The 27,883-nt window shown below is 34.2% G+C and overlaps 1 protein-coding gene across 1 annotated transcript in view; it reads right to left on the reverse strand.

The window, feature by feature from the left end:
- Nucleotides 1-306: 306 nt before the first annotated feature.
- The window catches only part of FANCM (FA complementation group M), a 60,758-nt gene continuing 33,181 nt past the window's right edge, over nucleotides 307-27,883 (reverse strand). The window contains exons 12-23 of the mRNA XM_041759309.1: nucleotides 25,973-26,130; nucleotides 24,813-24,968; nucleotides 19,906-21,814; nucleotides 15,196-15,287; nucleotides 15,019-15,087; nucleotides 12,833-12,961; nucleotides 11,940-12,096; nucleotides 9,238-9,344; nucleotides 7,731-8,291; nucleotides 3,341-3,716; nucleotides 1,215-1,506; nucleotides 307-626 (exon numbers count right to left, since the gene is read on the reverse strand). Coding sequence (XP_041615243.1) covers nucleotides 488-626; nucleotides 1,215-1,506; nucleotides 3,341-3,716; nucleotides 7,731-8,291; nucleotides 9,238-9,344; nucleotides 11,940-12,096; nucleotides 12,833-12,961; nucleotides 15,019-15,087; nucleotides 15,196-15,287; nucleotides 19,906-21,814; nucleotides 24,813-24,968; nucleotides 25,973-26,130 — 4,145 coding nt within the window. The 3' untranslated portion in view covers nucleotides 307-487. The remainder of the gene's footprint in view (nucleotides 627-1,214; nucleotides 1,507-3,340; nucleotides 3,717-7,730; nucleotides 8,292-9,237; nucleotides 9,345-11,939; nucleotides 12,097-12,832; nucleotides 12,962-15,018; nucleotides 15,088-15,195; nucleotides 15,288-19,905; nucleotides 21,815-24,812; nucleotides 24,969-25,972; nucleotides 26,131-27,883) is intronic.

The following is a 27,883-nucleotide window of genomic DNA, read 5'->3' on the forward strand; positions in this document are numbered from 1 at the left end:
TTAGTAACTGGAGCATTTATCTCACAAAACACCTACCTCTACCTCCCGTATCTGATCCAAAATGTATGTAGACTTAGGACATTAAAATATTCTAGATATTGTTCATATATAGGAAAAATTATTTATGAATATTAAGTTGGAAGCAGTCAGACACCTCAACCTATTACACTAACAAATGGTAAGTACAGTACCATAATCTCTGGAAAATTCCTAGAACATATCTAACTCGCTTTTAGTTTATTAGCACCTTCAGTAACTTTTTATTATTCAATAAAAAGTTTCATAATCTAATTAATCAAAATGATTACTGAACATCAGATTTTCTTTTAAATAATTTATAATCTATATAAATGAAAATGTACACAATATAAAATAGATATGGAAATACTCTTTTACATATTTTAAACTGATCATCACAAACCACAGGAATGATTATTGAAGTGCATTTAGTATTGCGAGAGTTCTTTCATACACCCGAGCAGTATGATCATGCATCAGATTGTACTCTACCTTGGTTAAGACCATCTGGTAACATTTGCATGTTAAATACATAGTGAATATATCTATATATCTCCTCAGCCTTTTGATGAGTTACTTGTGCATACATGGAGATTTCTTGAGGTGAGCTGAAAAAAAAATTAAAACTTTTGACTTGTACAATTTAATATTACTTGCTTAACACCAAACGTAAAAGAGCCTTTAAGAACATTTCTTCCTAAGCATTTTACATCTACTTAACGTCCTTAGCACCAGTTTATATAAAGCAAACACTTATTCCCTATATTTAAAGTCCTATATAACAGTAATTTCCATATCTTATACATGGGCCTTTAGTTTAACTAAAATAACCTATTTTCTAAAATCTTCCTTATTAAGCAATAGTCAAAAACTAGTAAAATTTGCACTGTCACATTTGTCTAGGTCCAGAACCAAACAGCCCAGAAATGTTAGAATGCAAGATCAAATATAAGAACTGTCTAGCTCCCAGAGGGCTCAAAGCTCCCCAAAGGCAGTGTCTATTCCACCCCCCCCCCACCCCCGCCCTAGTTAAAATCAACTTCATGCAGTGGTTGTTAACAAGCAAAAAGTCTTTACTGAAATGAAATAATCTAATGGGCTACTCATCTTTATTTTTTAAAAATATTAAAATTTCTATGAAACATTTCTAAGAATCATTTAAAAGTAACCATCTAAATATATTAAGACAGACGTACCTGTTAGTCATCCTTTTCACAGAAGAAAACCGGTGACACATATTTAATGCAGTTATATAACTTATATGGGGAATACTTAAGTAAAACTGAAGTGCCTCACATTTACTTCTGTTCACCACTGTTGGGATATGAATACCAACATTCTTTCTTTGTTCTACTAAAGACAGTTCCTTCAACAAATCTGCAGTTTCTTCTTGGCAGGAACTGAAAAGAATTCGGATTCCAGCACCAATTAAGGTAGTGAGCAAGTTGTCATAGCTCTTTGTTCTTCTAAACATCCTGGATGTGTCTCCTAAATATTTTATATTTAGGAAAATGCAAAGTTTAGTAATGTATATTAAGTAGAATCATTAATACTATTATTAAAACCCCAAGATTTACAATCATTAAGCAAACTAGTACCACATTATGCTAATGAGAAACCCTCAACTAAATATTTAAAATGATTCTCAAATATCTAGGAGATAAAATAGGAAGAACTATCTTTGTAAGTGTCTTCAATTGGAATCAAATAGGAAGATGAGTGGACAGAGGAGAGCTTATTGTTCCTAGTTAATGCATTCCTGAAGACCAAGACCATGTGTCACTTATCTCTAAAAATCATAGTGCTAGCACTGATGAATAGCTCAAGTACTGGCTTAACTGCTATAAAATCTTAGGTATTTATTCCAAGAGTAACTCAAAACCCTGCACACCCATTTTTTTAAAGCATTTTTTTAAAGATTTTATTTATTTATTCATGAGACACACAGAGAGAGGCAGAGACACAGGCAGAGGGAGAAGCAGGCTCCATGCAGGGAACCCGAGGTGGGACTCAATCTCGGGTTTCCAGGATCAGGCCCTGGGCGGAAGGCAGCACTAAACTGCTGAGCCACCCGGGCTGCCCCTGCACACCTATTTTAATGTCATCTTTAACCCTTGCCTATTAACTTACTTCCCTACCTTTCCCATTCATTTTTCATATTCTATCCTCCATTCTTTTGGGGCACTTTTCATTATGGAAAAACAAAACTTTTTCTTTAAAACCTTTTTCCCCTAATTTTTGCCATGTTACTTTTATTCCTAATCTACTTCCTTTGTAAAGAATATGTTGGTAAAGAGGAAATTATAGAATTTCAGCACTAAGAGGACCCAAGAGATCACTTAATCTAAAGCCTTCATTTGTCAAAGAAAGAAAATTGGGTAGTGAAAGAGTGACTTATACAAAGCTGCAGAGTTTGTCAGTAACAGCATGAGGATAAAAAAGTAAAATGCTCAATTACCAACCCAATGTTTGACATAAACTACACTATTTCCTTTTACTGTATACTGTGTGACTGTATAATTCTTGAATTCTTCCAGTGGCCTTTTTCCTACATGATTTCACTTAACCCTCACAATATCACACAAGGAATAGGACAAGTATATTTCTAACCCCTCAGAAGGAGTGATTTGTTAATGCAACATCCATAGCTACAGTGACACTAGAATTCAGTGTGTCTTCTGATGCCATATTCCATGACCTTTTTACCATTCTCAGGGTTCCCCCTACAATTAAATATTACCCACAGAAACTCCCTAACTGAAGCTCCTAAGCACCCATTTCAGCTCCCTAGTAAGAACTCAGTGTATTCCACTGAACACTCCTTATACCTCAAATCTGCTCTTCTCTGACAGTCATAATTTCAGTAAAGAGCACCACTAACTGCTCCATGACCAAGAAATCAGCCAATTCAAGAGTTAAGTCTTGCCTCCTTCCACCAACTACTGTTAATCCTGCCTCCTAAATTCCCTGAATCCTCCCCTCCTTTTCCCACTACTGCCTGAAGGTCCTCATCCTTTCTGGAACTCCTGAAAAAAAGGCATGATGGGTTCACTTGCCTTCCATTTCTCATTCTTTAACTCTCAAACTGCATTTAAATACAATGACTACAAAAATTCAGAAATAAACCTTTTTATGAAGCAAATAATAATAGCATAAAATAAACACAATGACTAATAAAAAGATGGCTTTATATAAACATGAAGTGACATGAGTCAGGTATTTATATTTTTAAGAATTTTCCCCATCCCAACAGAAAGGTGAGCTAAATAATAGTTGAGTTCCTTTATAAACTTTATAAACAAAAACATTTAAAAATACAAACCTGTTTTTTCTCTGTCCTTTTCCACAATCACACATATTCTTTCAAACATGCTCTGTAGGTGCTGAATCTGGTCAATTAATTTGTTCTTATTGATACTATTTAACATCTCAGATTGAGACCTCCTTTCCACCACCATGCGGTTACTCACAATGTAATCACAACCATTAAGAGGACAAACCTCTACTTGTAAGCCATGAATTGCTCTCAGGGAAGAAATTACTTCTGTTCCAGAAGTGATTTCACAACTATCTACAAGAATACAAGTTCTTTGGCCTTCCTGTGGAACTCTAAGAGAATCATGTGTGCCAGCCAAATGTGGTCTTGAATTCGAACAGTATGCCACTGAAGTTCTAGAATCCTCCAGAGTACTACCAACCTGAAAAGTAGAAAATATTGGTAACAATCAGGTTAAATATATATTAGCACCACAAATTTCTAACATCTGAACTTGATTTTCCTTACTAATATTATTTTTCTCTCTTTAACTGTTTTTTCTTCCTTCAATATGATCAAAGTGACTATATACATGAAGGACCAAGCTACCACTTCACACCTAGTAGGATGGTTATACTTCAAAACAAAACAAAATCATAAAATAAATGTTGTCAGAATGTAAAAAACTGGGAACATACACTGCTAGTGGGAATGTAAAATAGTACAGACACTGTGGAAAAGAGTTTGGCGATTCCTCAAAAGTTAAACACAGAATTATATGACTCAGTAATTCTACTTCTAGGTATATCCCAAAAAGAACTGAAAACAGAAACTCAGATACTCATTTGCAAATTAATTTTGTAAAAATCTCAGTCATTGTCTATTCAAATCTCTCTTCTAACCTGTTTTCTTTTTCTTAATTCCAATTACATGTATCTTAGATTATTTTCTTCTTGCCTTTCTCCTTCTGCAAAGGGTCTTCACCTATGTATAGCTGTAAGATCTGCTTTTCATCCCCAGAAGCTTAAAGCTTTTTGTTCTATAGGAGAAATAGGGGAGAAAAAAACAGATGGGATCTGCTGCCTTTTTCACAGTAACTGCTGGTCACTTCCCCCAAGGCCTGGCACCAGCCAGGAGGCTTTCTGATTTTGTCTTTCCTGGGAACACTTGATTCAGTCTATGGAGTATAGCTCATGAAGGCTTATGAATTCCTCTCTGTCTGTAACTCCCAGGGGTTCTAAACTCTCATTCTAGTTCATTGCCTTTTGCAACTTATTAGTTTTAGCTGAATTCTTCTTGCCAAATTATACAGTGCCCACTGACTGTCCCAAATCAACAAGTCTCTCATTGGAGACACTTGTCTTTCCACAGAAATAAGGTTAATTGATTGCCCTAAAACCTCAGTTCCATAATAGTTTCAAGTAAAACCATGATTCTATGGATTATCTGGCTTTTTTTGTTGTTGTTACTAGGATGGGAACAATGTTCTTTCCAGTTTCTACGTCGTAAGCTAAAGATGGAAGTCCTAATCACTCAAATAATCTTTAAAATAATTATAATTCAGTATTCAATTTCAAAAATAATTTAATGTGAAGAAAACTGCACTAAAGAAAAGAGGATACTGGGAATACTTAGTTATCTTGAAGTAGAAAATGGCTTCCTAAACATGACACTAAAGTTCAGAAACTGTAAAGAAAAAAATTGAGACTGTATAAAAAGGTTACCTCTTCCTATGGCAAAACCACCAAAAACAAACAAAAAGGCAAATGACAAGGAATACGACTTGCAATATACGTGACAAAATAAACGTTAACTTTTTAAAATACCTAACCAGGTTTTCTTTACAGGATATTTAATCTATTTTCTCTTTCCAAATTTACCTCATATTCTTATATGAATATTCATATTCTTATGGATACCTTCCTGTGAGAATCATACATTAAATAGTATAAATAATTTTTAAAAACATATCTGTAAAAAATCAATTTATGCTTTTTCACAGTTCTCAAAGTGTTATTAGATGTATCCATTTTTGTTAGAACATGGCAATGTAAAAATGTAGCTAGTGCTTACTGATTTTCAAAGGATTGTGCATATACAAATCTTTCTCAATTTATGATTATAGGATTACCTCCCAATAAACCCATCATAAGTTGAAAACCCATTATGATTATAGGATTACCTCCCAATAAACCCATCATAAGTTGAAAAGATCATTGAGTGGAAAATACATGTAATACACCATACCTTAGCCTATGCCTTAAAATTGTTCAGAATACTTACACTGGCCTACAGCTGGGCAAAACCTATCTGATATAAAGCCTATTTTACAATAAACTGTTAAATATCAGGGATCTCTGAGTGGCTCGGCAGATTAGCGCCTGTCTTTGGCCCAGTGCGTGATCCTGGAGTCCCGGGATTGAGCCCTGTGAGCTCCCGGCATGGAGCCTGCTTCTCCCTCTGCCTGTGTCTCTGCCTCTCTCTCTTTCTCTATGTCTATCATGAATGAATAAATAAAAAATATTTTTTAAAAAAGACTATTCAAAAAAAACCTGAATATCTCATGTACCTTATTGAATACTATACTGAAAGTAAAAAACAGGATGGCTGTATGGGTACAGAAAGTTACAAGTGTATTAGTTGTTTACCCTCATGATCATGTAGTTGACTGGAAGCTGCAGCTGCAAACATGACCTAAAAGTATCATATTGCATATTGCTGGCCCAGGACAAGAACAAAATATTAAGTATTATTTCTATATAATGTGTATTGCTTTCCACCATCATAATGTCAATAAAGTATTAACTTGAACCACTGTAAACCTGGGACCACATTACCTACCTTGACCCTTGGGATTATTATCTTTATACCATAGCTAAGGATACTGAGGCTCAGAGAAATTAATTAGCCTCTAGTCCTTTAATCTACTACAAAACTTAATCCAGTCAACTATATTTTATGTATGTCCTAAAGAAATAACTTTGTGCAAAAAAACCTGGGGACAATATAACTCTTGATTTCAGCTCAGGTCATGATCTCAAGGTCATGTGATGGAGCCCCACATTGGGCTCCATGCTGGGCATGGAGCCTAAGATTGTCCCTCTCCTTTTTTCTCTGCCCCTTAAAAATTTAAAGATTTAAGTAAATAAATCTTTTTTTTAAAACCCAAAATAAAAAACTAGAAAAACCAATTTAAAAGCCACTGTGTTGTTTAGGGGGTTTGTTTTGTTTTGTTTTGTTTTTAAGATTTTATGTATTTCTGAGAGAGAAGAGCAGAAGGAAGGCACAGAGGGAGAGGGAGAAGCAGGCTTCCCACTGAGCACAGAGCCCAATTCGGGACTTGATCCCAGGACCCTGAGATCATGACCTGAGGCAAAGGCAGATGCTTAACTGACTGAGCCACTCAGGCACCCCAAGCTACTGTGTTGATAGTAGACCACGTTGCTAAGGCAGAATGGCCTAAAACCTCCGGAATAAATATTTAGAGAAATAGAAGTTTAGGTCTAGGTCTCATTCCAAGATGACAGTCAAGGAAAGAAATCAGTCATGTACAGTTAAGGGATTCCTATTACCAAAACTTTAACCCCTATTTTAACAAAAATAGTGTAACTATAAGCTCTTAAAAACTAAAAGTGGCTTTAGGGATTATTTCAGCAATAACAAGACAGGGAAAAGGTGGAAACCAGACTACTTGGCCATTCTAAAAAGAGAGGGATTTGGGCAGCCCGTGTGGCTCAGTGGTTTAGTGCTGCCTTCGGCCCAGGGCGTGATCCTGGAAACCCGGGATTGAGTCCCACGTCGGGCTCCCTGCATGGAGCCTGCTTTTCCCTCTGCCTCTCTCCCTCTCCTCTCTGTGTTTCTCATGAATAAATAAATAAAATATTAAAAAAAAAAAAAAGGATTTAAAGGAAGGAAATCAGGTAGTGGTCCCTAAACTCCTCTCCCCAGTAAAGAGAGTTACATATCTGAAGCTTTCAGTGGGAAAAGAAAAGTTAATCTGTGGTGAAAATAGTTCTGGGCATGTAATTTCTAATTTTATCTGGTAGGAAGCCCATTTTCCTACTCCTTCCTACAAAATTAGCAAGTTTCCTTATAGAGTTTTATTAAGAAAACTATCACACTTAAAAAAAAAAACTAAAACCTAAGCATTCTTATATGAATTATCAATATAATTTAGTGTGCTATTTTCTTGTTTGAAGAATTGTCAGCACTTGCTAATTTTCCTTTGATCTGTTTAACACAAAACACAAAAGAAAGCAGAACAAAGGTCCCTGGCTGCCATGGGCAGAAGAGCATGTAATCCTAGACTTTGGGGTTGTGAGTTCAAGCCCCATGTTGGGTATAGAGATTACTAAACAAACAAACAAACAAACAAAAACTTAAAAAAAAAAAAAAGCAAAACAACAAAAAAACCTTTTGGTCAACATGAAGGCTTTGTCTCTAATTTGATCCATACCTTTGAATAAATCGGAAGTTTTTTACAGTCTTTCTGTGAATCAACGGTAGGAAATGACAGTGAGGCACAGTCAATTTTATTACAGCTCTGAAGTTTGAAGTCTGAGACATCAGAAACTGCATCCTTCAAATTAAGTGGTGCCTGCTGTCTCTGCTTTGGCAACTGATTAACAATTGGAGAATTGTCCTTGGACTGCAGTGAAGACCCAAAAGGCACTATATTCAAACAATGGTCCTGCTGTTTGCTCTTATTAACAGTGCTTGGGTTAACAATATTGGATTCTCTTTTATCATTTACAATGTTTTCCTCTTCGCTTGAATCATCTGGTAAAATAATTCTAGATAATTTCTTTTTTGAACGTGCACAATTTTGTCTCATCTCCATTTGTTTTAGCTTTACTGCACGTCGGGTTTTATATTTTTTGCTCCCACTTGCAAAGCAGTCTTCAGTTATTATGTTAAAATCAACACACACTTCTTCCTCACTTGATTGGCTTTTGTAAGACTCATCTTCATCAACACAAAAACTGTCTTCTAAGTAGGTTTCATCTTGTTCAGGAATCTATAGTAAAAATACCAGTTAGTACATTATAAATTCCTTTCATGAAATCAGTATGTATTTAACATATTCTTTTAAGTACATGAGATCTTTATGAATATTTCGCTTATCAATTCAGTCACTTGTGCTCAACCAACAGATACTGACTATTCTTTATAGAAGAAAACAAGGAGACTGGGATTAAAAAAAAGAATGATTTACCCTCTAGAAATTTACAGCCCATTGTAGGTAGCCAGAAAAATAAACAATAATTTATAAACAATGTGGATGAGTGCTACATAACAAATACAATGAAAATATAGAGATATGAATGACCATATTACTGGCTGAATATTGGCAATTTATAAACAAAGACTAATGTGAAAATATCCATAAATGAAAAATAATCTATAATTTTCAGAATATAACATCTTTATAAAAAAATATTTTTCGGAATGCCTGGATGGCTCAGTGGTTGAGCGTCAGGTCATGATCCCAGGGTCTGGGGATGGAGTCCCGCATCAGGCTCCCAAGAGGGAGCCTGCTTCTCCCTCTGCCTATGTCTCTCCCTCTCTCTCTCTCTCTGGCTCTCATGAATAAATAAATAAAATCTTCAAAGAATAATAATTTTCAAGAGAAATAAGAGAACATATAAGAATTAAAAATTCAACACTTATGAGAAGTTCTATTCATTTTTAAACTTTCTTCTAATTAGGAAAAAATCCAATTAATATATTCTAATAGGCTCAAGTTGAAGATAGGATAATTTGATCAAATTAGGAATAAAAAGGATTCTGAGAATTCATGTAGTCCACTTTCCTGACTCGGAGCGGAAATTACCCCGAATAGCTCTGACAGTCCAGTTTTAGAAACAATGTAGGTTTCATTTACAGGAACAGATTTCATCAGGAACATTCATACAGGAACATTATCATCAGGAAATTCTCCACTATATTTCTATAGTTCATACCTGTGAGAAAATATTTATGTTGGTATGTTTCTTATGGACCATTTTATATCGATTGCTCATCAATGGACTGTGCAAAGATTTCATGTAAATAGCTCTCATTTCAGAATCTGTGTAAAGATAAAGAATTTCAAGTAGCAAAATTATTTAAATGAAACCTAGTAAAGTATTTAACTTTGACCTATTCCAAATTCATGTAATTCAAACCTTGTGGAATTATTTTACACAAAAAATATTTAATATGTGTTGAAACAAGTCTAAAAACAAACAAAAAAAATAAAGTTAGCCTTTGAAATCAGACCATCTAGTTGGATGATTATGAAAATTTATTTAAGCTCTTTGGCTTAGCTATCTCTCCTCTGAAAATGAGCATTAAGACAGTGCCTTTTCATAAAAATAAATGTATATGAAGAACTTGAGGAATATAACTTATTTATAAAAAATAATGAATAGAACACAAGAAATCCAGGCCAAAAAAAAAAAAAAAAAGAAACATAAGCTTAAAAATATCAGAAGGCAGAGTAAATAGTAAGTATGTTTCATAATTTTCAGTTAAGCAAAAACTGGGAAACACATGAGTTTTTTGTCTGCCTTTTTTAAGGTTTTAATCAAAAAGCAATTTTATTTTTGTCTCCCATTTTCCCTTACATATTTTGGAGTGATTAACTTAAGGTTATGTTCAGAGATAACACTGCTAATTTCATGACCATAGCGCTTGGCACCAGGTGCATAATTTTCTATTTCCCTTATCCCCATTCCATAGCATAGCTATCGAATACTAGATATCTACCTGATTACCTATCCACTTTTTATTCATGCTAAATCCCTATACACTTAGTGACACCCTTACTTCTAGTTTCTTAGGAAAACTCAGAATCAAGGAGCTTTCAGAAAATTTTTGTTTCACAGATTTTTTTTTTTGGTATAATGTACATACAGTAAAATTCATCCTCCTTTATGGTACAGTTCCATCTTGACAAATCATTACAACAAGCAGTAACCTATTTGCTGTACCTATAGTTTTACCTTTCCCCAAATGTCATATAAATGAAAAAACAAAAAAACTTTGAAATCCTACATATTTCAAATATACTCTGTCTAAAATGGGAGTTTCAGGGGCACCTGGCTGGCTCAATCAGAAGAGTATGCAACTCTTAATCTTGGGGTCATGAATTTGAGCCCCATGTTGGGTACAGAGTTCACCAAAGAAAATTAAAACTTTAAAAAAATTTTTTAAAATAAAATAAATGGAGTTGCTGATCTCCCTATTCTCCACCTTAAGGGCTCCACCTGCAGTCTGCCCAGTATCAGACAGCAACAACTATGTCCTTTCTGTTGCTCAAACCCACTGACTCCTTCCTCTTTTTCTCTCAAATCCATCAGAAAATCCTGTCTGCTATACATATCCAGAATCCAATCTTTCTCACCCTTGGACTGCTACCACCTTGGTAACCACCACTAGCATTCCTTAGATTACTGCAATCACCTTCTAAATAGTCTCTTCTCCCACCTTTGTTCCCCTGAAGGCCATTCTCGACACCAAAGCTAGAGAGATACTACTGCAATAAGTCAGACCAGCAGCTGGCTACTCATTACTTCTCTGCTCTCGCTTCCTACCACTCCGCTTCTCCATCATTCAATTCCAGTCACAGTGCTGTTCTGTAAACATGCTAGGCAAACTCCTGCCTCAGGACATGTCAAGTGGTTGTTAACACCAGTCAACATGTTTGCACCAACATTCCCCACCGGATTATACTGTAAACCTCCAAAAGTCACCCCGTTAATGAACACCAAGAGCATAATACTAAGAATCCTTATTCGACAAATCATATCAGTATCAAGGACATAGTACCGAGAATTTAAGTCTTGAAGAACTTTTTAAAGTACAGCTTGGGAAAATTTGCTGTTTTAAATCACATCAGAGAGTACAAGAGCAGAATAAATGGCAAGATCTGTGAAAGATGAGAACACTGAGAAACCCACCAGAATCTTTCCCATTTCTATTACAGCCAATCTGAATCATCTGCAATTAATATGTTGTACAGTAAGATCTGCTCAGGCATTGTTTGTGTCTCACCTGCTGTTAACAATCAGCAATGCTGAAGTCCTCATCAGGACTTCAAGTCTTTGATCAAATGTCACCTTCTCAATGAGGTCTGCCCCTAATTATCTTATTTATAATTATAGCTTGTCCATTATTAAAACCCATAGCCCCTGTCACTCCAAATCCTCATCTTACTCATTTTTTTCATTTTTCTGTAAATTGTTCATTTCATACTAAATAACTTAGTAATTATGTTACACAAAATCACTTTGTCTCTTTCCATTCTTTGTCTCCATTCACATGTAAGCTTCTTAAGGGCAGGGATTTTTGTCCACTTTGTTCACTGATAACAGCTTTCCGAAGACCCTTACACACTACCAGCACACAGTAGTGAGTAAATACTTGTTAAATGAACATTTGACACTGAGCCAGCCTGCTCATTCTGGTGAGAAGTGATCAAACTAGCAGAAGCTTATAAACAATCACGTCTAAAAAAAAAGCAAATATTACAGACTTTGAATGAAAGTGACCAAATATTTCACACATACCAAATTTACTTCCTTTTAAAGTCAAAGTTTTTTAAAACGACTAAAATATTTAAATATAAACACCTTAAAACACTGAAAATTAAAAGAAAAAGAAGCATCATTATATTAATTACCATTTATTGCCTGTGAAAGTTGAGTTTCATCATTTAAGAAGTCAAGTAATGAGGAATCTTGTTCATTTTCTGACTCATCATTTTCATCTGACGAAACACACTCTGCCTCTTGTTGGGAAAGTTCTGCTTCATCATCTAAAAACTTCCTACCTGCAAGCTGTGACAAATTAGAAAACATAGAGACACCCTTAAAAAAATCATTTATTTTTTTAAATAATTGGAAATACTTCTGTAAAATAAATTTTTTGCCAATGCTTTTATGACAAAAAAGAAAAAACTACAAGAAGAAATGACAAAGTAGCACACCTATTTTAAATTTCTGATAATTCTACTAAGGGTAAAATATACCACAAGTCAGCTTGTCAGCTTACTGAATGTTTCTTATTCATAAGCATAAAGTCTCTCGAGTCTTCTCGCTAATTAATTTTGCCAGAAAGAATATGGCACCACAAAAAGACTATTCAGAAAAAAAAATGTGCTGAGAATTCTTTAATAAGGATTTGAGTACTGCATAGAGATAAGAAAAACAATATAAACTGTAAAAGTAAATATTCTGAAACTCCAGATTTGTTTCTGTATTTTGAGTCTTCAATTTTCAATACATTAAAATTTCTTCATTTAGTCATTTAGTCATTTAAAATAACAATACTGAAAGATAGTTTCAAAACACAAAAAAGAAACAAAACTATCATATGTTGTGATTTTAATTCCAGTAAAACAAGTAAAATTAGGGTCAAAATTTTTTAATTTTTAAATTTTTTTCTATGAAGAAATTATAGTGAGATATGTACTATGTAAAATCTAATTTTTCATTTATATATACAATAGTATATATTAATATATATACAGTATATATTTACATATATTCAAATAAGAAAATGAAAAAGGTTTACCTTAAAGTGACTCTGCTTCTTTCGGACTTTGATGCCTCTTTTTGAATTTCTGTTATAACCTCCAAAATCTTCTAATTGTGGATGTTCTTTGTGAAAATTCTCACTTTCATCACTAGATGATAATTCTAACTATATAATTCAATAAAATTCTTGCATAAGAAAATATATTCAAATTGTATTTTAATGTATTTCTCATATGTTATTACTTTTATTTTCAATTTCTACTTTATAAATAGTTGACTTAACATTATTTTGTTAGAAAAATAAAATACCCTCACAACTCAACAGCCATGTTAAAAACACATAATACTTAAGAATTTAAAAGTCAGGGGTGCTAGGGTGGCTCAGCTGGTTAAGCATCTGCCTTCAGCTCAGGTCATGACCTCAGGGTCCTGAGATGGAACCCTAGGTCAGGCTCCCTGTTCAGCAGGGAGTCTGTTTTTCCTTCTCCTTCTTCTGCCTCCCCATGCTCTCTCAAATAAGTAAAATCTTTAAAAAAAATTTTTTTTTTAAGTCAGGTGATACTTAAGTACTAAAACACTAAATTAGGTAATATAATAAATTCATTCAATTTAGTTTTACATCAAATTTATTTGATGAGCATTTGTAGTTTTAGTATAACTATCTTCTTCAGAAGATCCTAAAGGGCTTTACAAAAATTAATTAAGTCTATAAATATAGCTATCAAAATCAGTCCAGGGAGGCACCTGGGTGGCTCAGTCGATTAAATGTCTGCCTTCAGCTCAGGTCATAATCCCAGGGTTCTGGGGTCAAGCCCTGAAGCAGGGCTCCCTGCTTAGCGGGGAGCCTGCTTCACCCTCTCCCTCTGCCTGCCACTTTCCCAGCTTATGTGCTCACTGTGTCAAATAAATAAATAAAATCTTTCTTTTTGTTTTAATAAATAAAATCTTAAAAAAAAAAACAAAAACACCAAATCAGTCCAAATGTACAGGAGTCCATTCAAACCAAGAAATCAGTAAAACTGTAACATATTTTGACAATGAAGTCTATCACTTTATCTCTTACAAAATTATATAAAGCCAAAGAATAAAAAGTTTACTAAAATAATTTCAATTAACAGGAATAATTTTACTTTACTTCAGCATTATCAGTATTTTAATTCATTTATAATCAGTCAATTAGACATTCTAATTAAGGTAGCAAGTTAAAGCAATTTTTCTAGTGAAGCTATATAAGTAAACAAAGTGAATATGAATTGATTGCATTTTTTATTAAATTTGGAGTTTATCCTATATTGCATTAGAAAATTAAAAACCCCATGATTTCCTAATCTCATTATTTCCTACAAATACCAGCTTATAGCTGATAACAAATGAACCTCATTAGCCTACCCAAACTTCAGAATCAAATTCACCAATGCCTGCCAGACACTATCACTTCACTATTCCACAAAATCCTCAAACTCAAAACATATTCAACACTGAATATATTGTCTTTTTTTATCTTCTCTAAATTTGTGAGATATATTCCAAACAGTCCTACCCAAAAAAGAGACTCATCCTGAACTCCTTCCTTTCCTTCTTTCAAACCCATTCCATAAATAAATGAAAGAATAAAGCCTTCCAAAAACGGACCCTGATTTTCCTCCAATTTTATTTCTGCCAATCTTTGTCTTTACCATCCAATAATAAAGATGCTATTTCCCTGCTCTGTGCCATTCTTTAGGCTGCTTGCTCTGTTGGCAATGCTTTCCTCACCTGACTGCCACATATGCTTTAAGATTTAGCTGAGGTATTTATTATCTTCAAGAAACTTTCCGGGAACAACCAAGGACAAAGCTAAGGGCTTATCATTTTTTATCATTTAACTTATTAAAAAGTTATATTGAAATTATCTGTTTACTTATCTGTCTCTTTTAGATTGTAGGTGACTTAACACAGTACCAGGATATAATATTTATAGTAGTATCCCCAGCATCTTACACAGTTGATATGGAGTTGATATTTAGTGAAGTGCTGAAGCATACTTACTAAAGCAGGAGTAATTTTTAAAGAAGTATAAATTGGAAATAGAAATTCCAATCACATAGAATTTACTACCTATTCTTGTGTTAAACATATACCTGTTAGATTAAATATACCTACATTCACCTATACACATATTTTTCTTGTAATATTTACTCCAAAAGAATTTGAATTACTATACATTATCTATTATCTACTTACTCTGTTTGGAGGAACTCTGCGCTTTTTTACAGCCTGAAGTGGGGAATCAACTTCACTATTTTTCTGATCCTACACAAAGTAGATAAATAGATAAAGGTTAAAAAAAAAAAAAGACTTAAGGTGGGGAGAAAAAAAACCTTTACATGATCACACTATTGTGATTATTGAATGACTCACCTCAGGAGATTCTAAAACATTTCCTTTTGTTTTTTTAATTTTTCTGTGGAAAATCTCATCATCTTCACTTTCATTGCTTGTTAATTGTTCATCTATAATTTATTAAAAATGAATCGGGTCAATAGATTTGCTTATCCAATCACAACTATTTTATTGATGGGTACATTATTTAAAAAGAGTTTTTCAGAAGTTTGGCCAAAAAATTAGCATGAGACAAAAATAAAACAGTGCCAGTGAGGAAATTAAGAAATGATAACTTTTGCTAATAACCACATATTTGACTCAGATTCAATTTTACAAATTAGCTAAAGTAAGGCCAGGAGAGTGCAAAGTCTAATTTTATTAGTCAATGGTTCCAGAATTCATCTATATAATCTACTACCACTCTCTGCCCTTTGTGTGTTATTTTCACTCTCGTTGAAGGAGTGAAAGAAATGAAAATGCAAGCTACAAAACAATATCTGAAAAGATCCTTTTATATATATATATATATATATGTACATATGTCTACATATATGTTTGTACACAAGTATGAAATAAAAATTGGTAAGATATTCCCCAAAATGTTGTAACTAGAATACATTCAAGGAGGTAATGCTAAAAACCAACGTCTGATGTATAAAATCAAATATTTCAAATTTTCAGGTACTTTAACAAACCTCAATCTCTGTACTTACATAAAATTCGGATTACAGACACCTTCCATGTCTTTAGGAAACCTTCTATAAGAGCCCTGTGGTTGTTTCAAGGTATGTTCATAAATTCTTTGATACGCCTCCCTTCAAAAACTGATAATTCCTCTCCCCTTGAGTATAGGCCATATTTAGTCACTTGTTTCTTTTCTTTTTTTTTTTAAGATTTTATTTATTTATTTATTCATGAGAGACAGAGAAAGAGCCAGAGACACAGAGGGAGAAGCAGGCTGCCTGCAGGGAGCCGATGCAGTACTCGATCCCTGGACTGGGAACACTCCTGAAGCCAAAGGCAGACGCTCAACCACTGAGCCCCCCGGCATCCCACAGTCACTTGTTTCTACCAAAAGAATATAATGGAAGTGAAGGTGGGTTATTTCAGAGTCTAGATCATAAAGGTTATTGAAATCTATCCTTGCTCTCTGTCTTCCATTACTCACTTTGGAGGAAGTCAAATGCTACACTATAAAGACATAAGCTATCCTATAATGAGGCCCACATGAGAAGAAACCATGGCCACTTACCACCAGCAACAGGATCTTCCTTCAGGCCTTGAGATTAACTCCAGCCCTGGTCAAAATCTTGACTGCAACTTCTGAAATACCCTGAGTCAGAACAACACTACTAAGCCATTCTCAAATTCTTAGTCCCCAGAAACTGTGAAACAATGCATCTGTTATTTTAAGGCATTAAGCTTTGGGGATAATTTGTTGTACAGCAATAGATAAATAATACAGATTTTGGTACCCAGAGATAGGGAATTGCTATACCAGATTGTGGAAGTAACTTTAGAACTAGAAAGTGGGCAGAAGCTGAAAGGACTGTTGAAGAGAGTTTTAATGAAAGCTTGAAGAGCCTCAAAGGAATTGTTTATGGAACAATCTGTAGGAAGATTAATGGCCATTGAGGAGGCTATGAATGGAGGCTTAAAGAAAAGTATGGAAATCTTAGTAGAAATCAGAGGAATCAAAATCCTTTATGTAGTGATAAGAAAGCTTATCAACATCGCAGTAACTAAGAAGTAGGATAGGTATCTAATGAATGAAGGTGATCTAGCTAAAGAGATTTCTAGACAAAATATTTATCTTCTTCTGCTTCTTTCTGCTAAAGTAAAATGCAAGAGAGATAAATCAAAGAAAGAATTATTAAACATTTAAACAGTTGAGATGTATTAGTTTTGAAAATTCCCAGCTTCTCCAGTTGGCAAACAATATTAAATTAAGAAATCTTCCAGGCAAAGATCTAAATATTCTAAGGTGTCTTTCACAGATCCTCTTAAACAACAGGGCTTCCAAGAAGATTAAGGAACTATCTCCAGACATCTTAGAAGGAGCCCAAAGAAGAGAAGGAGCTATTCCAAAGGATTTATGGGCATGACTAGTATCTAAAGGAATGAACCCCAATAAAATTGAGAGGGATGCCTTGTTGAGCTGCTGCTTTTGGCTCAGGGCATGATCCCAGTCCAGGGACTGAGTCCCACATCAAGCTCCCTGCAAGGAGCCTACTTCTCCCTCTGTCTGTGTCTCTGCCTCTCTCTCTATGTCTCTCAGGAATAAATAAAATCTTTAAAAAAAAATTCAGAAGAGATGCACAAAGATTTACAAGAATTATATGGAAGAAACACAGCCAGCTACAACTACAGGAAGGGGCAAAGACAGACGATATCAAATGAAAAGAGGCCTTTAAAAATCCCCAGAAGAGGCATTTGGGTGGCTTAGTGGTTGAACACCTGCCTTTGGCTCAGGTCATGATACCGGGGTCCTGGGATTGATTCCTGCATCAGGCTCCCCCAGGGGAGCCTGCTTCTCCTTCTGCCTATGTCTCTGGCTCTCTGTGTGTGTCTCTCATGAATAAATAACTAAAATCTTTAAAAAATAATAAAAAAATAAAAATCCCCATAAAATAAAAATCACCAAATTTTTACTAAAATGAATCCACTGAGGAAATTCTGCTACATGTTATGAAAAAGTACCAAGCCTCCAAAGGATGAAGCCAAGAACCATGGACGGTTATATCTAGGCTTTGAGTCCTCATCAAGGAACTTCCAATTTCTGCTCTGCTGCATTTTAGAATTTCTATAGACAGAGATTCCTGTGTGTCTCCCCTCAGCACCACCACCCCATTTTTTTAACAAGCCATCTTGGAAACAGATTTTCCATGCCCAGTCAAGTCTTCAGGCGACTGCAACCCCAGGTGAAATCTTCCTATAACCTGATGAGAAATCCTCAACCAGAACTACCTAGTTAAGCAACTCTCCAATTCCTAAACTACAGATAAATGCTATTTTAAGTCTCAGTAATTTTGGGGTAGTAATTTTTTACGCAATAAATAACACAAAGTCACACAATAAATTTCTCCTTACACTCTGTGCCAAAAAAAACAAAAAAACCTACCCAAATAAACTTAAATAAATCCTTTTTACAGATGAGCACTGTATAATCAACCAGTTTTGTTTGTTTTCATTACCTTCTAAGGAATTTAGAGTTAAATGCAAGGCTCAGGTAGAGTAACCAACTCATGGTTTTCCAAAACCTTTCCAGGAGGTTTTCACCTTCAACTGCTTTAGTGGCACTTTAATGAACTGTTATTGTATAAATATAACACGGCAAATGATCTTAAATCGTCTATTTCAGTTAGGCAAAATAAAAAATACTAAATATGAATAAGTCATGGGAATAAAAACTACAGCAAAGGGAATATATAGTCAGTGCTATATAAATAGAGCTGTATGGTGACAGATGGTAGTTATTACTCCCCAGCATAGTAAAGAAATGCTGTGTCACTAGGTTGTATATCTGAAATTAATGGAACATTGTATATCAACTATACTCAAAAAAATACTAAATATTCCCTAATAATTATATATTCATAATTATATTGCCCATGGTTAGTAGTTAAGTATAATGCTAGAAGTTTTAATGCAAATCTGACAAAAGATGGAAAAATGATCTCACCCATGGACTTAATATAAAGATGTTAAAGCAAATATTGAGCCTCAGCTCATGGGTAACATAAACTTGGTAAAAATATATGCCAGAGTACATCTAAAACTGTGCAGAACAGTCTGTTTTTGAAAATTAAACATATTTCCTGAACTTACTTTCAATAAGATTTTATCTTAAATAAAACATTCATATATCATGTCTTTGATACCAAAGAGAATAGCATCATAAAAAGACTTACAGAGCAAACTAATTTTATCCTACGACTACTCTTTTACTTAACCATAAGGAATAAAATTCATAAATGGCCTGATATAATAACCTATACATAGAGTTGAGTCCTATCGCAGTACTTAAAGAATACTTAAGTCATTTTAATACCAGACACCTAGCACTATATTTTCTAGTTTTTCTCTAATTGTGTAGAATTAGATCATAGAAATCCAGAGATTCCTCTGGAACTTCTGTGATCTTGTCTCAATCCTCCAAATAGTCTTGCTTCTCAACTTTTTTTTTTCCCCAACTATTTTGCTATGTAAATCTTCAACTTTGTACTATTCCCTCCAAATCTTACACTTCCCTTTTTCCCATTGTTTTATTTATAACATCCAAATTCCCTATTATTTTCAACGTATTCAAATTGTAAATATTCCTGAAGAGCCAAAATTAAAATCTACATTAAAAATTCTACATTTCCAATCTCATGCAATTTAAAATTCTGTCATCTTCTGAAGCTCCTAAATGTCCACTACCTTTTTTATTTGGTAGTTATTTACACATTTTTACTGGTATCTTTTTAAATGTATATGTCACACAATTGTTTAGGTTTTACAGTTAAGGGCCAAGGACAAATTGATATTTTAGTGTCTAGCATACTTTTCCCATGGTATGCATGCTAAAAATATATGTAGATAAATATTTTATCACTAAGCATCAGCTAAAGAAATGCATAATACATCAATTATCCAATTCAATACACCAAATACGGAGACATAACATTCTGGAAAAATTACAGAAGCTTATTTAGAGTAATTATTCTAGAAAGATTTAGGTGTTTTATTAAGATGGAATCTTACCTTTAGCAGGATGACAGGACTGAAGAAAATTGATTTGTTCCCTGCTTTTAGCCTTTTCTACATGAAGTCCTGAGTCAACAAAAGTTGAATTCAATGTTTCTTTGAAACTCTGTAGATCTACTTTTCCTTTATTAGAATCTGGTGTCCTAGGCACTTCCTTTCTATTCTTAGAAAATGAGTTCAATGTGTTTGATTCAGAAAGTGGTGTACTCATAACTTTTTCTCCTATTGGCAAAGAAAATTGAGAATACCCTGGAGACATAAATTCTTTATTTTTTGCTGCACTCTGTGGAAAATGTGCAAAACTTGGACTCCACTTATCTTCACTTGATGGGACAGTAATAGTTCTACTTGTAAAACCAGCAACATGATCTTGTGGTATTACTGCTTGATTCAAAACATAATGTGCATCATTGGTCTCCTTAATACGTAAACACCTTCTAGAAAGATCATCTAAAAATTTATTATTTGTATCTGATGCATGTCCTAATATTTCATCATCAGAATCTGGACTACAAAATCCTAAATCAAATGTAACAGAAAATAAATCCTTAGAGCAGTCAAAAACATATTCATCATTCTTCAGTTTTTCCTTATATATCCCTCTCATATCTTCATGAGATTTCCAACTATTAGTATCACAGATAATTTGGTCTTGGAGTTGAGGATTACTATCTAACAAAAGTTCATCAGAAATTAAGAACTGAGAGTCCAGTGCCATTTCACTTACAGCAGTTTTGCCTGACACACCTGAAGATTTAAATTTATTGTTCGAGGGAGAAAGGCTCAGGTCAAACTCTGTATTAAGATCTTTGAATAGTGGTAAACTCTTATTTTGATCAGTGAACAATACTGGAAGGCCACTGTTATCCGTATCACAATTTTTTTCTTCAACTAAACACTTTGGAGGGCCTATGTTTATTTGAATATGATTGCTGGATACTAAATTTTCATTTTTATTATCTTTCTGTACTTTATCAACATAGTCATAGAAACCTGGCTCATCAGAAATCTTATCGTTAGTTGCATTATAAAAGCAACTTTTTTCAGAAGGATGATTAATTAATTTAAGTGAATTCAATTCTAAATCCTGTTGAGAATTTACAGGTGAGTATGACATCAAACAAGTAGATTTATCATTTTGTAAATACTCATTGTAGGGTAGGAAAGGCAAATGATCAAGTTTACAACACTCAGCAATTTCATATTCCAAATTTGAGAGTCCAGAGAGAGGTGGAGGAGAATGAGACAAAAATCTCTCTACGTTAGCTAATACCTCTTTTGTTAATGAATGACAATTATAAAATTGATCATCTGTTTTAGCTATACAAAGCTCTTCCTCAAATGGAAGAAATAAGCTAGATGAACTGTATTTCTCATCAGTGAAACTGTTATAACCAGAATCTAAAAAATTTACAGCAAATGAACTAGATTCATTTGTAAATTGACATTCCATTAATTCATGTGGCTGATTAACATTTTCACTGACAGCACATATGGCAGCAGCAACTTCATCTGTATTTGATGCTCTTTTATCATTTAGTCGGTCTACCTGAGAAATATTTTCAACAGTAGTACTGCCATCAGTATCTAAAGAATCCATAACAATATCATTATTTTCTTTCATAGGCTGATCTTTTTTCAATTCTTTAGAGGCTTTTTTCTTTAGAGAAGCAATTTTAGCAGGTTTGACATGAGTTTGTTTAAAAATTTCAGCACATTCTTCATCAGATTCTGTCATTAAGAATGAACTGCCTTGATTTATATTCCCTAAAAATGAAGACTTCTTGTTACTAGTAAAAGTGCCATTGGCAAGAGGATTATATTCATTCCTGGGAGCACTGAATGTTGAGCTAACATCTTCCATTTTTAAGTAAGATTTAAGTTCCAATTCATAGCTGCATTCTCCCTATAAAGAAGGAAAATAAAAAAGTCACAGGAAACAAGAGCCATTATTAAAAAATGAATTTTATTTTATGTTAGAATATTTTCTAAACAGTATTACATTACTCAAATTATTTTCTTTTATAACTTAAAAATCACTCTTTTCTTAAGACTTTATTTATTTGGGATCCCTGGGTGGTGCAGCGGTTTGGCGCCTGCCTTTGGCCCAGGGCGTGATCCTGGAGACCCGGGATCGAATCCCACATCGGGCTCCCTGCATGGAGCCTGCTTCTCCCTCTGCCTGTGTCTCTGCCTCTCTCTCTCTCTGTGTGTGTGACTATCATGAATAAATAAATTAAATCTTTAAAAAAAAAAAAAAAGACTTTATTTATTTGAGAGAGAGAGTGCAAGAGTGCACATGAGGGGGGTGCAGAAGGAGAGGAGAGAGAGAGAGAATCCCAAGTACATTACATGCGGAGTGCAGAGCCTGAGGCAGGGCCCACTCATGACCCTGAGATCATGACCTGAGCTGAAACTAAGAGTTGGATGCTTAAAAAGACTGAGCCACCCAGGCACTCCTAACTTTAAAAAATTATTCTAATAAATCAAACAAAATTATAAATGACACTACTCTGTAATTATCATAATTTATCTTTAGTCAGTTATTTCTGTATCCTCAGAACTTAATATATGAAAGACCCATGATAACTATTTGCAGAAAGAACAAATTTAATAAATAATAAAATAAGATTATAGGGGTACCTGGGTGGCTTAATTGGTTGAGCATCCAACTCTTGGTTTTGGCTAGCCCGGCATCGGGCTCTACACTCAAGTGAGAGACTGCTTCTCCTTTCCCTCTTCCTCTGCCCCTCCCCCCAAGTCTCACTCACTCACTCTCTCAAATAAATAACCTTCAAAAACAAAAAGATTATATGCACTGTTCTTCACTTCTAATATTTAATTGAGCAATTATTCTTTTTTTTAAGATTTTATTTATTTATTCATGAGAGACAGAGAGACAGAGAGAGAGAGAGAGAGAGAGAGGCAGAGACACAGGTAGAGGGAGAAGCAGGCTCCATGCAGGGAGCCCAATGTGGGACTTGATCCCAGGTCTCCAGGATCAGGCCCTGGGCTGAAGGCAGGGGCTAAACTGCTGAGTCACCCAAGGATCCCCTATTCTAACTTCCTAAAAATAGATATTAAGTAATTAATATATATAAATGAAAACCAAACAAATATGTTAAATTTACCCTCTTGATAAAGGTAAACTAAGAACAACTTTTAGAACATCTGAAATAAGTATATCTGTATATCCATCAGGCCATAAACTGGAATATACTATTTTTAACAAATTTCCCAACCAAGAATTCTTAAGGTAAATTTCTTTTTTTTTTAAAGATTTATTTATTTATTTGAGAGAGAGTGCACACTCGCACATGCATAAGCATAGTGGGGGTGGGGAGGGAGGCAGAGGGAGAGTCTTAAGCAGACCCCATGCCACATTCAGAGCCTGAAGCTGAGTTGATCTCATGACCCTGAAATCACGACCTGAGCTAAAAGCAAGACTCAGATGCTTAACCAATGGCACCACCCAGATGCCCCTGAAACTCTTACAGAAAATTTCTAAATTTTTCTTATCTCTAAATCTAAAGTCCTAGGGAATCCCTGGGTGGCTCAGTGGCTTAGTGCCTGCCTTTGGCCCAGGGTGTGATCGTGAAGCCCCAGGATCAAGCCCCGCGTCGGGTTCCCTGCATGGAGCCTGCTTCTCCCTCTGCCTGTGTCTCTGCCTCTCTCTCTCTCTCTCTCTCTCTCTCTCTGTCTCTCTCTCTCTCTCTGTGCCTCTCATTGATAAATAAAATCTAAATAAATAAATAAGTAAATAGATAGATAGATACATAGATAGATAGATAGACAGATAGATAGATAGATAGATAAATCTAAAGTTCTCCCAAAGTCTGACATATCTTCCTCTCTTCTCCCTGAGAGGCTACTTTAGTCAGTATTTCTCTACTATTCAGAGATTTAAGTAGTAATGAATACAATAAGTATTAATTTCCATAGGTTCTTCTGGGATCTACAACTATTTATATGTATTTATGAAAAATAGGTAATAATAAAAATGGCAGCTACAATCTACTGAGTGTGCCAGTTACTAATCTAAATGCTCTACACATATTAAGTCACTTAATTCTTGCAAAAATCCTATGAAGAAAGTATTATCATTGTTCCTATTTTACAGATGAAACTGAGGCCCAAAGACGTTTAGTAACTTACAGATACACGATTAGTAAGAGGGAGACCTGGGATTCTAACCACACATTTTAGATTTCATACTCACAGAAGGTTCATCATTCTGATTCTCTCAGGGAAGAATAATCAAGAAACTGCTCAAAGAATTAATAATTTTCTAAACTATCATCAGGATACAAGAGACATACCAAATGACCTATGTGATGGAAAATATTTCAATAAATCACAATCTAATGAGAATCCTAAATTAGCTTTACTAATAGTTTATAAAAAGTATATTAAAATTTATTTTGGTTTATCTATGTCGACAGTTGATATTCTTCTAATTAAGTGTACTTTGTCACCTAAGGCAGAAAACTTGTTCCCTATTGAGATCACAAGGAACATTTTTTTTTTTTTTTTCACAAGGAACATTTTTAAAAAAATAAAATATTCTAACTATAATTATTTCTATTAAATACTTGCTTCTTATAATAATGACTTCAAATTAAGAAGAATAGGGGCACCCGGATGGCTCAGTTAAGTGATCAGCTCTTGATTTGACTCAGGTTGTGATCTCAGAGTTGTGGGATTTTGCCAACACTAGGCTCTGCACTTCTGGGGGGGTCTGCTTGAGATTCTCTCTCTCTCTCTCTCCTTTTCCCTTTGCCCCTCTCCCCCCTAGAGCACACACTCTCTCTCAAATAAATAAGTCATTAAAAAATTAAGAATAAATACCAAGTTTTCTAGTTTCACCCTCATACCAGCAAAAGAAAGTTACAATAAAACTCTACCTCTTCATGTCTCATTCCTTCTATCATTTGCATAATGCTTATAAAATGGTGGCATCGATCTGAATGGTCAACTTGATGCGTAGGAAAAGGATGATCCTGCCACACTTTCCATTCAGAAAGAGAGAGTTGATGAATTCCAATGGTTGGTTCTTCAGTCTTGATTAATGATTTTAAAAATAATAGAAATGATAAATATACATACTCAGATTCCATAAACTGATTAAAAAAACAATACACAGATAATAAGCCTAACATAAATAATCTGAATTTGGGTATTTTCAACTAAAATCTCAGGAAAATAAAGAAAATAATTTTATAAAGTACAAAAATGACCTTTGAAATATATTTTGAAAGTAACTATCATTTGAATTGTATTTGGTTATATTCCTATTTATATAGTTCCATGTTAAGAGCAAATATTTAAGAAAATGTGTGGTTTCAAAAGTACTATTTTGCTAGATTTATATCCTATATTCTAATAAGGACACATTCATAACCTCTCAGTGATAAAGATTCCAATTTTTTCATGCTGCCATTCCTTACTTTCCCTGGTAATAAAAAATATATATAAAATCTAAATAGCCATATTTCAAGCCCTATAAATCTTCTAAGAGGAATCTTTCCTGAGGTGGTTTTCCCAGCTCTCTAGGCATACATATAACCTTTGACAATTCTCTTGCCTTTTATTAAGTTCACTAATAATTTGTTCATAAGTCAAATAATAACACCCAATATAAAGTTCTATACAGTTTCAAAGAAAAAGTTTGTACAAAGACACTCATGACAGTATAATTTTACATTAGTAACACTGAAAAGAATTCCAAAACATAGCAGGAAAATAGTCAAACAAACCATGGTATACTGCAGAGTAACATAATAATCATGTAAATTATGCCTATATGGAAATGCTCATACAGTAGAAAGTAATAGAAAAAAAACAAACATTATGCATTACAGTCAAGTAAAAATAAATTAAATACACAATAAAGAATATAAGAAGAAAATTAAAGTTCTACAAACTTAGACTTTACTATTCTTTTTAAACTGTTTACATTCTTAATTTTTTAAGCAAACTGACATTCTGATCATGAACATTCTCTCTACTCCCAAAGCTATTGCAAAAACCCTATAAAGAGTATCTGAAAACATGTTCAACTTACTGGTGTGTTTTCTTCATTTTCTAAAGATAAAAACTGAACTTGAGGCAATGTTATTTCCTTAATTTCATCAGTGTCTCTTAACCTATAAAGTCTGTTCCATAATTTAAATTCTTCTGCTGATAAGAACCAATCTTTCTTTGAATTACTTTGCTTCATTCCTAGAAGTTGAAAGTAATTGAAAAGAAGTTTAAAAAAAATCTACTAAGCAAACACAATACATACAACACCAACTTAAACTCTCCACCTGTTTATATCTATTCATCTTTACTAATAAACCACTGATTCTATTCCTTAAAACTAGTATTCTTCACATAATCATTCACTTCCTCCTTCTATATATCTTCTAAACTTTTCTCACGCCTTTGAAAGTAATAGTATAGCCTCCTGTTCAGGAGCTCACCTTCCATATTGACTTCATTAATATAACAGAGCCAGGTAGCTAGGCTCTCAATCCTGGTTTCTTTTGGACTCTCTCCATGCTGTGTCTAAGACCTGGCACAAAAGTCAAAAAACTTACTATGAAAACTGGATGATACCATCATTTTTATCTGAAAGACTATCTGAAACTTGGTTGGGGTAGGGGAAGATGTCAAGACTAAAAAGGGGTTTTTAACTTAAATCTTAAATGGCGGTGGAGAGAAGGCAGGTAGAGATAGAGAGAAAAGCCCTACTACTTTAAAAACTAACAAGAATCGGGGATCCCTGAGTGGCTCAGCGGTTTAGCGCCTGCCTTTGGCCCGGGGCACGATCCTGGAGTCCCGGGATCAAGTCCCACGTCTGGCTCCCGGCATGGAGCCTGCTTCTCCCTCCTCCTGTGTCTCTGCCTCTCTCTCTCTCTCTAGGTTTACCATAAATAAATAAATCTTCAAATAAATAAATAAATAAATAAATAAATAAATAAATAAATAAAAATGTTGAGCATATTTAAAAAAAAACTAACAAGAATCTAAACAAAACAAAACAATAATATACTTTTTTTATAAAAAGTATACTAAGTTAACCCTTTCTGACTTCCATAATCTCTATACAGGAAAATAATCATCAAACTGAAAAAGGATAAACAGTATAAAGTAGGAACTCTGGTCCCATACAGATGAGGGCAAGAAAAAAAAAAAAATCAGAGACTACTGAATCAGGAAACTTCTGTCTTAGCTCTGAGTTAAGGGAAAGAACATTAACAAATTTAAGTGAATCGAAAGCAAGTGACTAGGCGGGAAAGGACCTTGAAACTTCCTGGTATGAAAACCAGTGAGACTAATAGTAAAACTTGAGAGGTATTGTGTTCAAATATATAAAGAACTGCTACATAGGTAATCAAAGGATCAAAACCATTCTTTGTATCTAAAAGATAAAACTAAATCAATGAGGAAAAGGTAGAAAGATTTTTTTTTTTTTTTAGAAAGAATTTTTAACATAAGAAGGAACCTTCTTCTAAATAGGGCTTCTACATACGGAATAAACCTTTATAATGAAATACAACTTCTATTAACAGATACTCAAGTTGAGGCTGGATATACATTTAACAAGAATGCTAAATGCAGACCAAAACGACAATGAAACATTATGACGTACCTGTTAGGATGCCTCCTATCAAAAAAGTTAAAACAAAATGAGTGTTGGTGAGGACACAGAGAAATTTAAATCCCTATACACTGTTGGTGTAGTAGTAGAGTGGTACAGCCATTAATGGAAAACAGCATGCAGGCTCCTCAAAAAATTAAAAAAAAGAACTACCATAGGATTTCTTTGAATAAAGACAACTAAGCTAAAACAAATGGCTACCTCAATTACAAGGTGATTTGGGGATGAACTATGAAAAAATATATAGCAAAAAGGTGCTATCCTCTCATAGTAGGACAGATTATATTAATCTTGAGAATATGTATGTAAAGAATCATAACTGCCTGGAGG

This window comes from Vulpes lagopus, chromosome 6 (assembly GCF_018345385.1).
Source record: "Vulpes lagopus strain Blue_001 chromosome 6, ASM1834538v1, whole genome shotgun sequence".
In the NCBI taxonomy this organism is placed as follows: Eukaryota; Metazoa; Chordata; class Mammalia; order Carnivora; family Canidae; genus Vulpes; species Vulpes lagopus.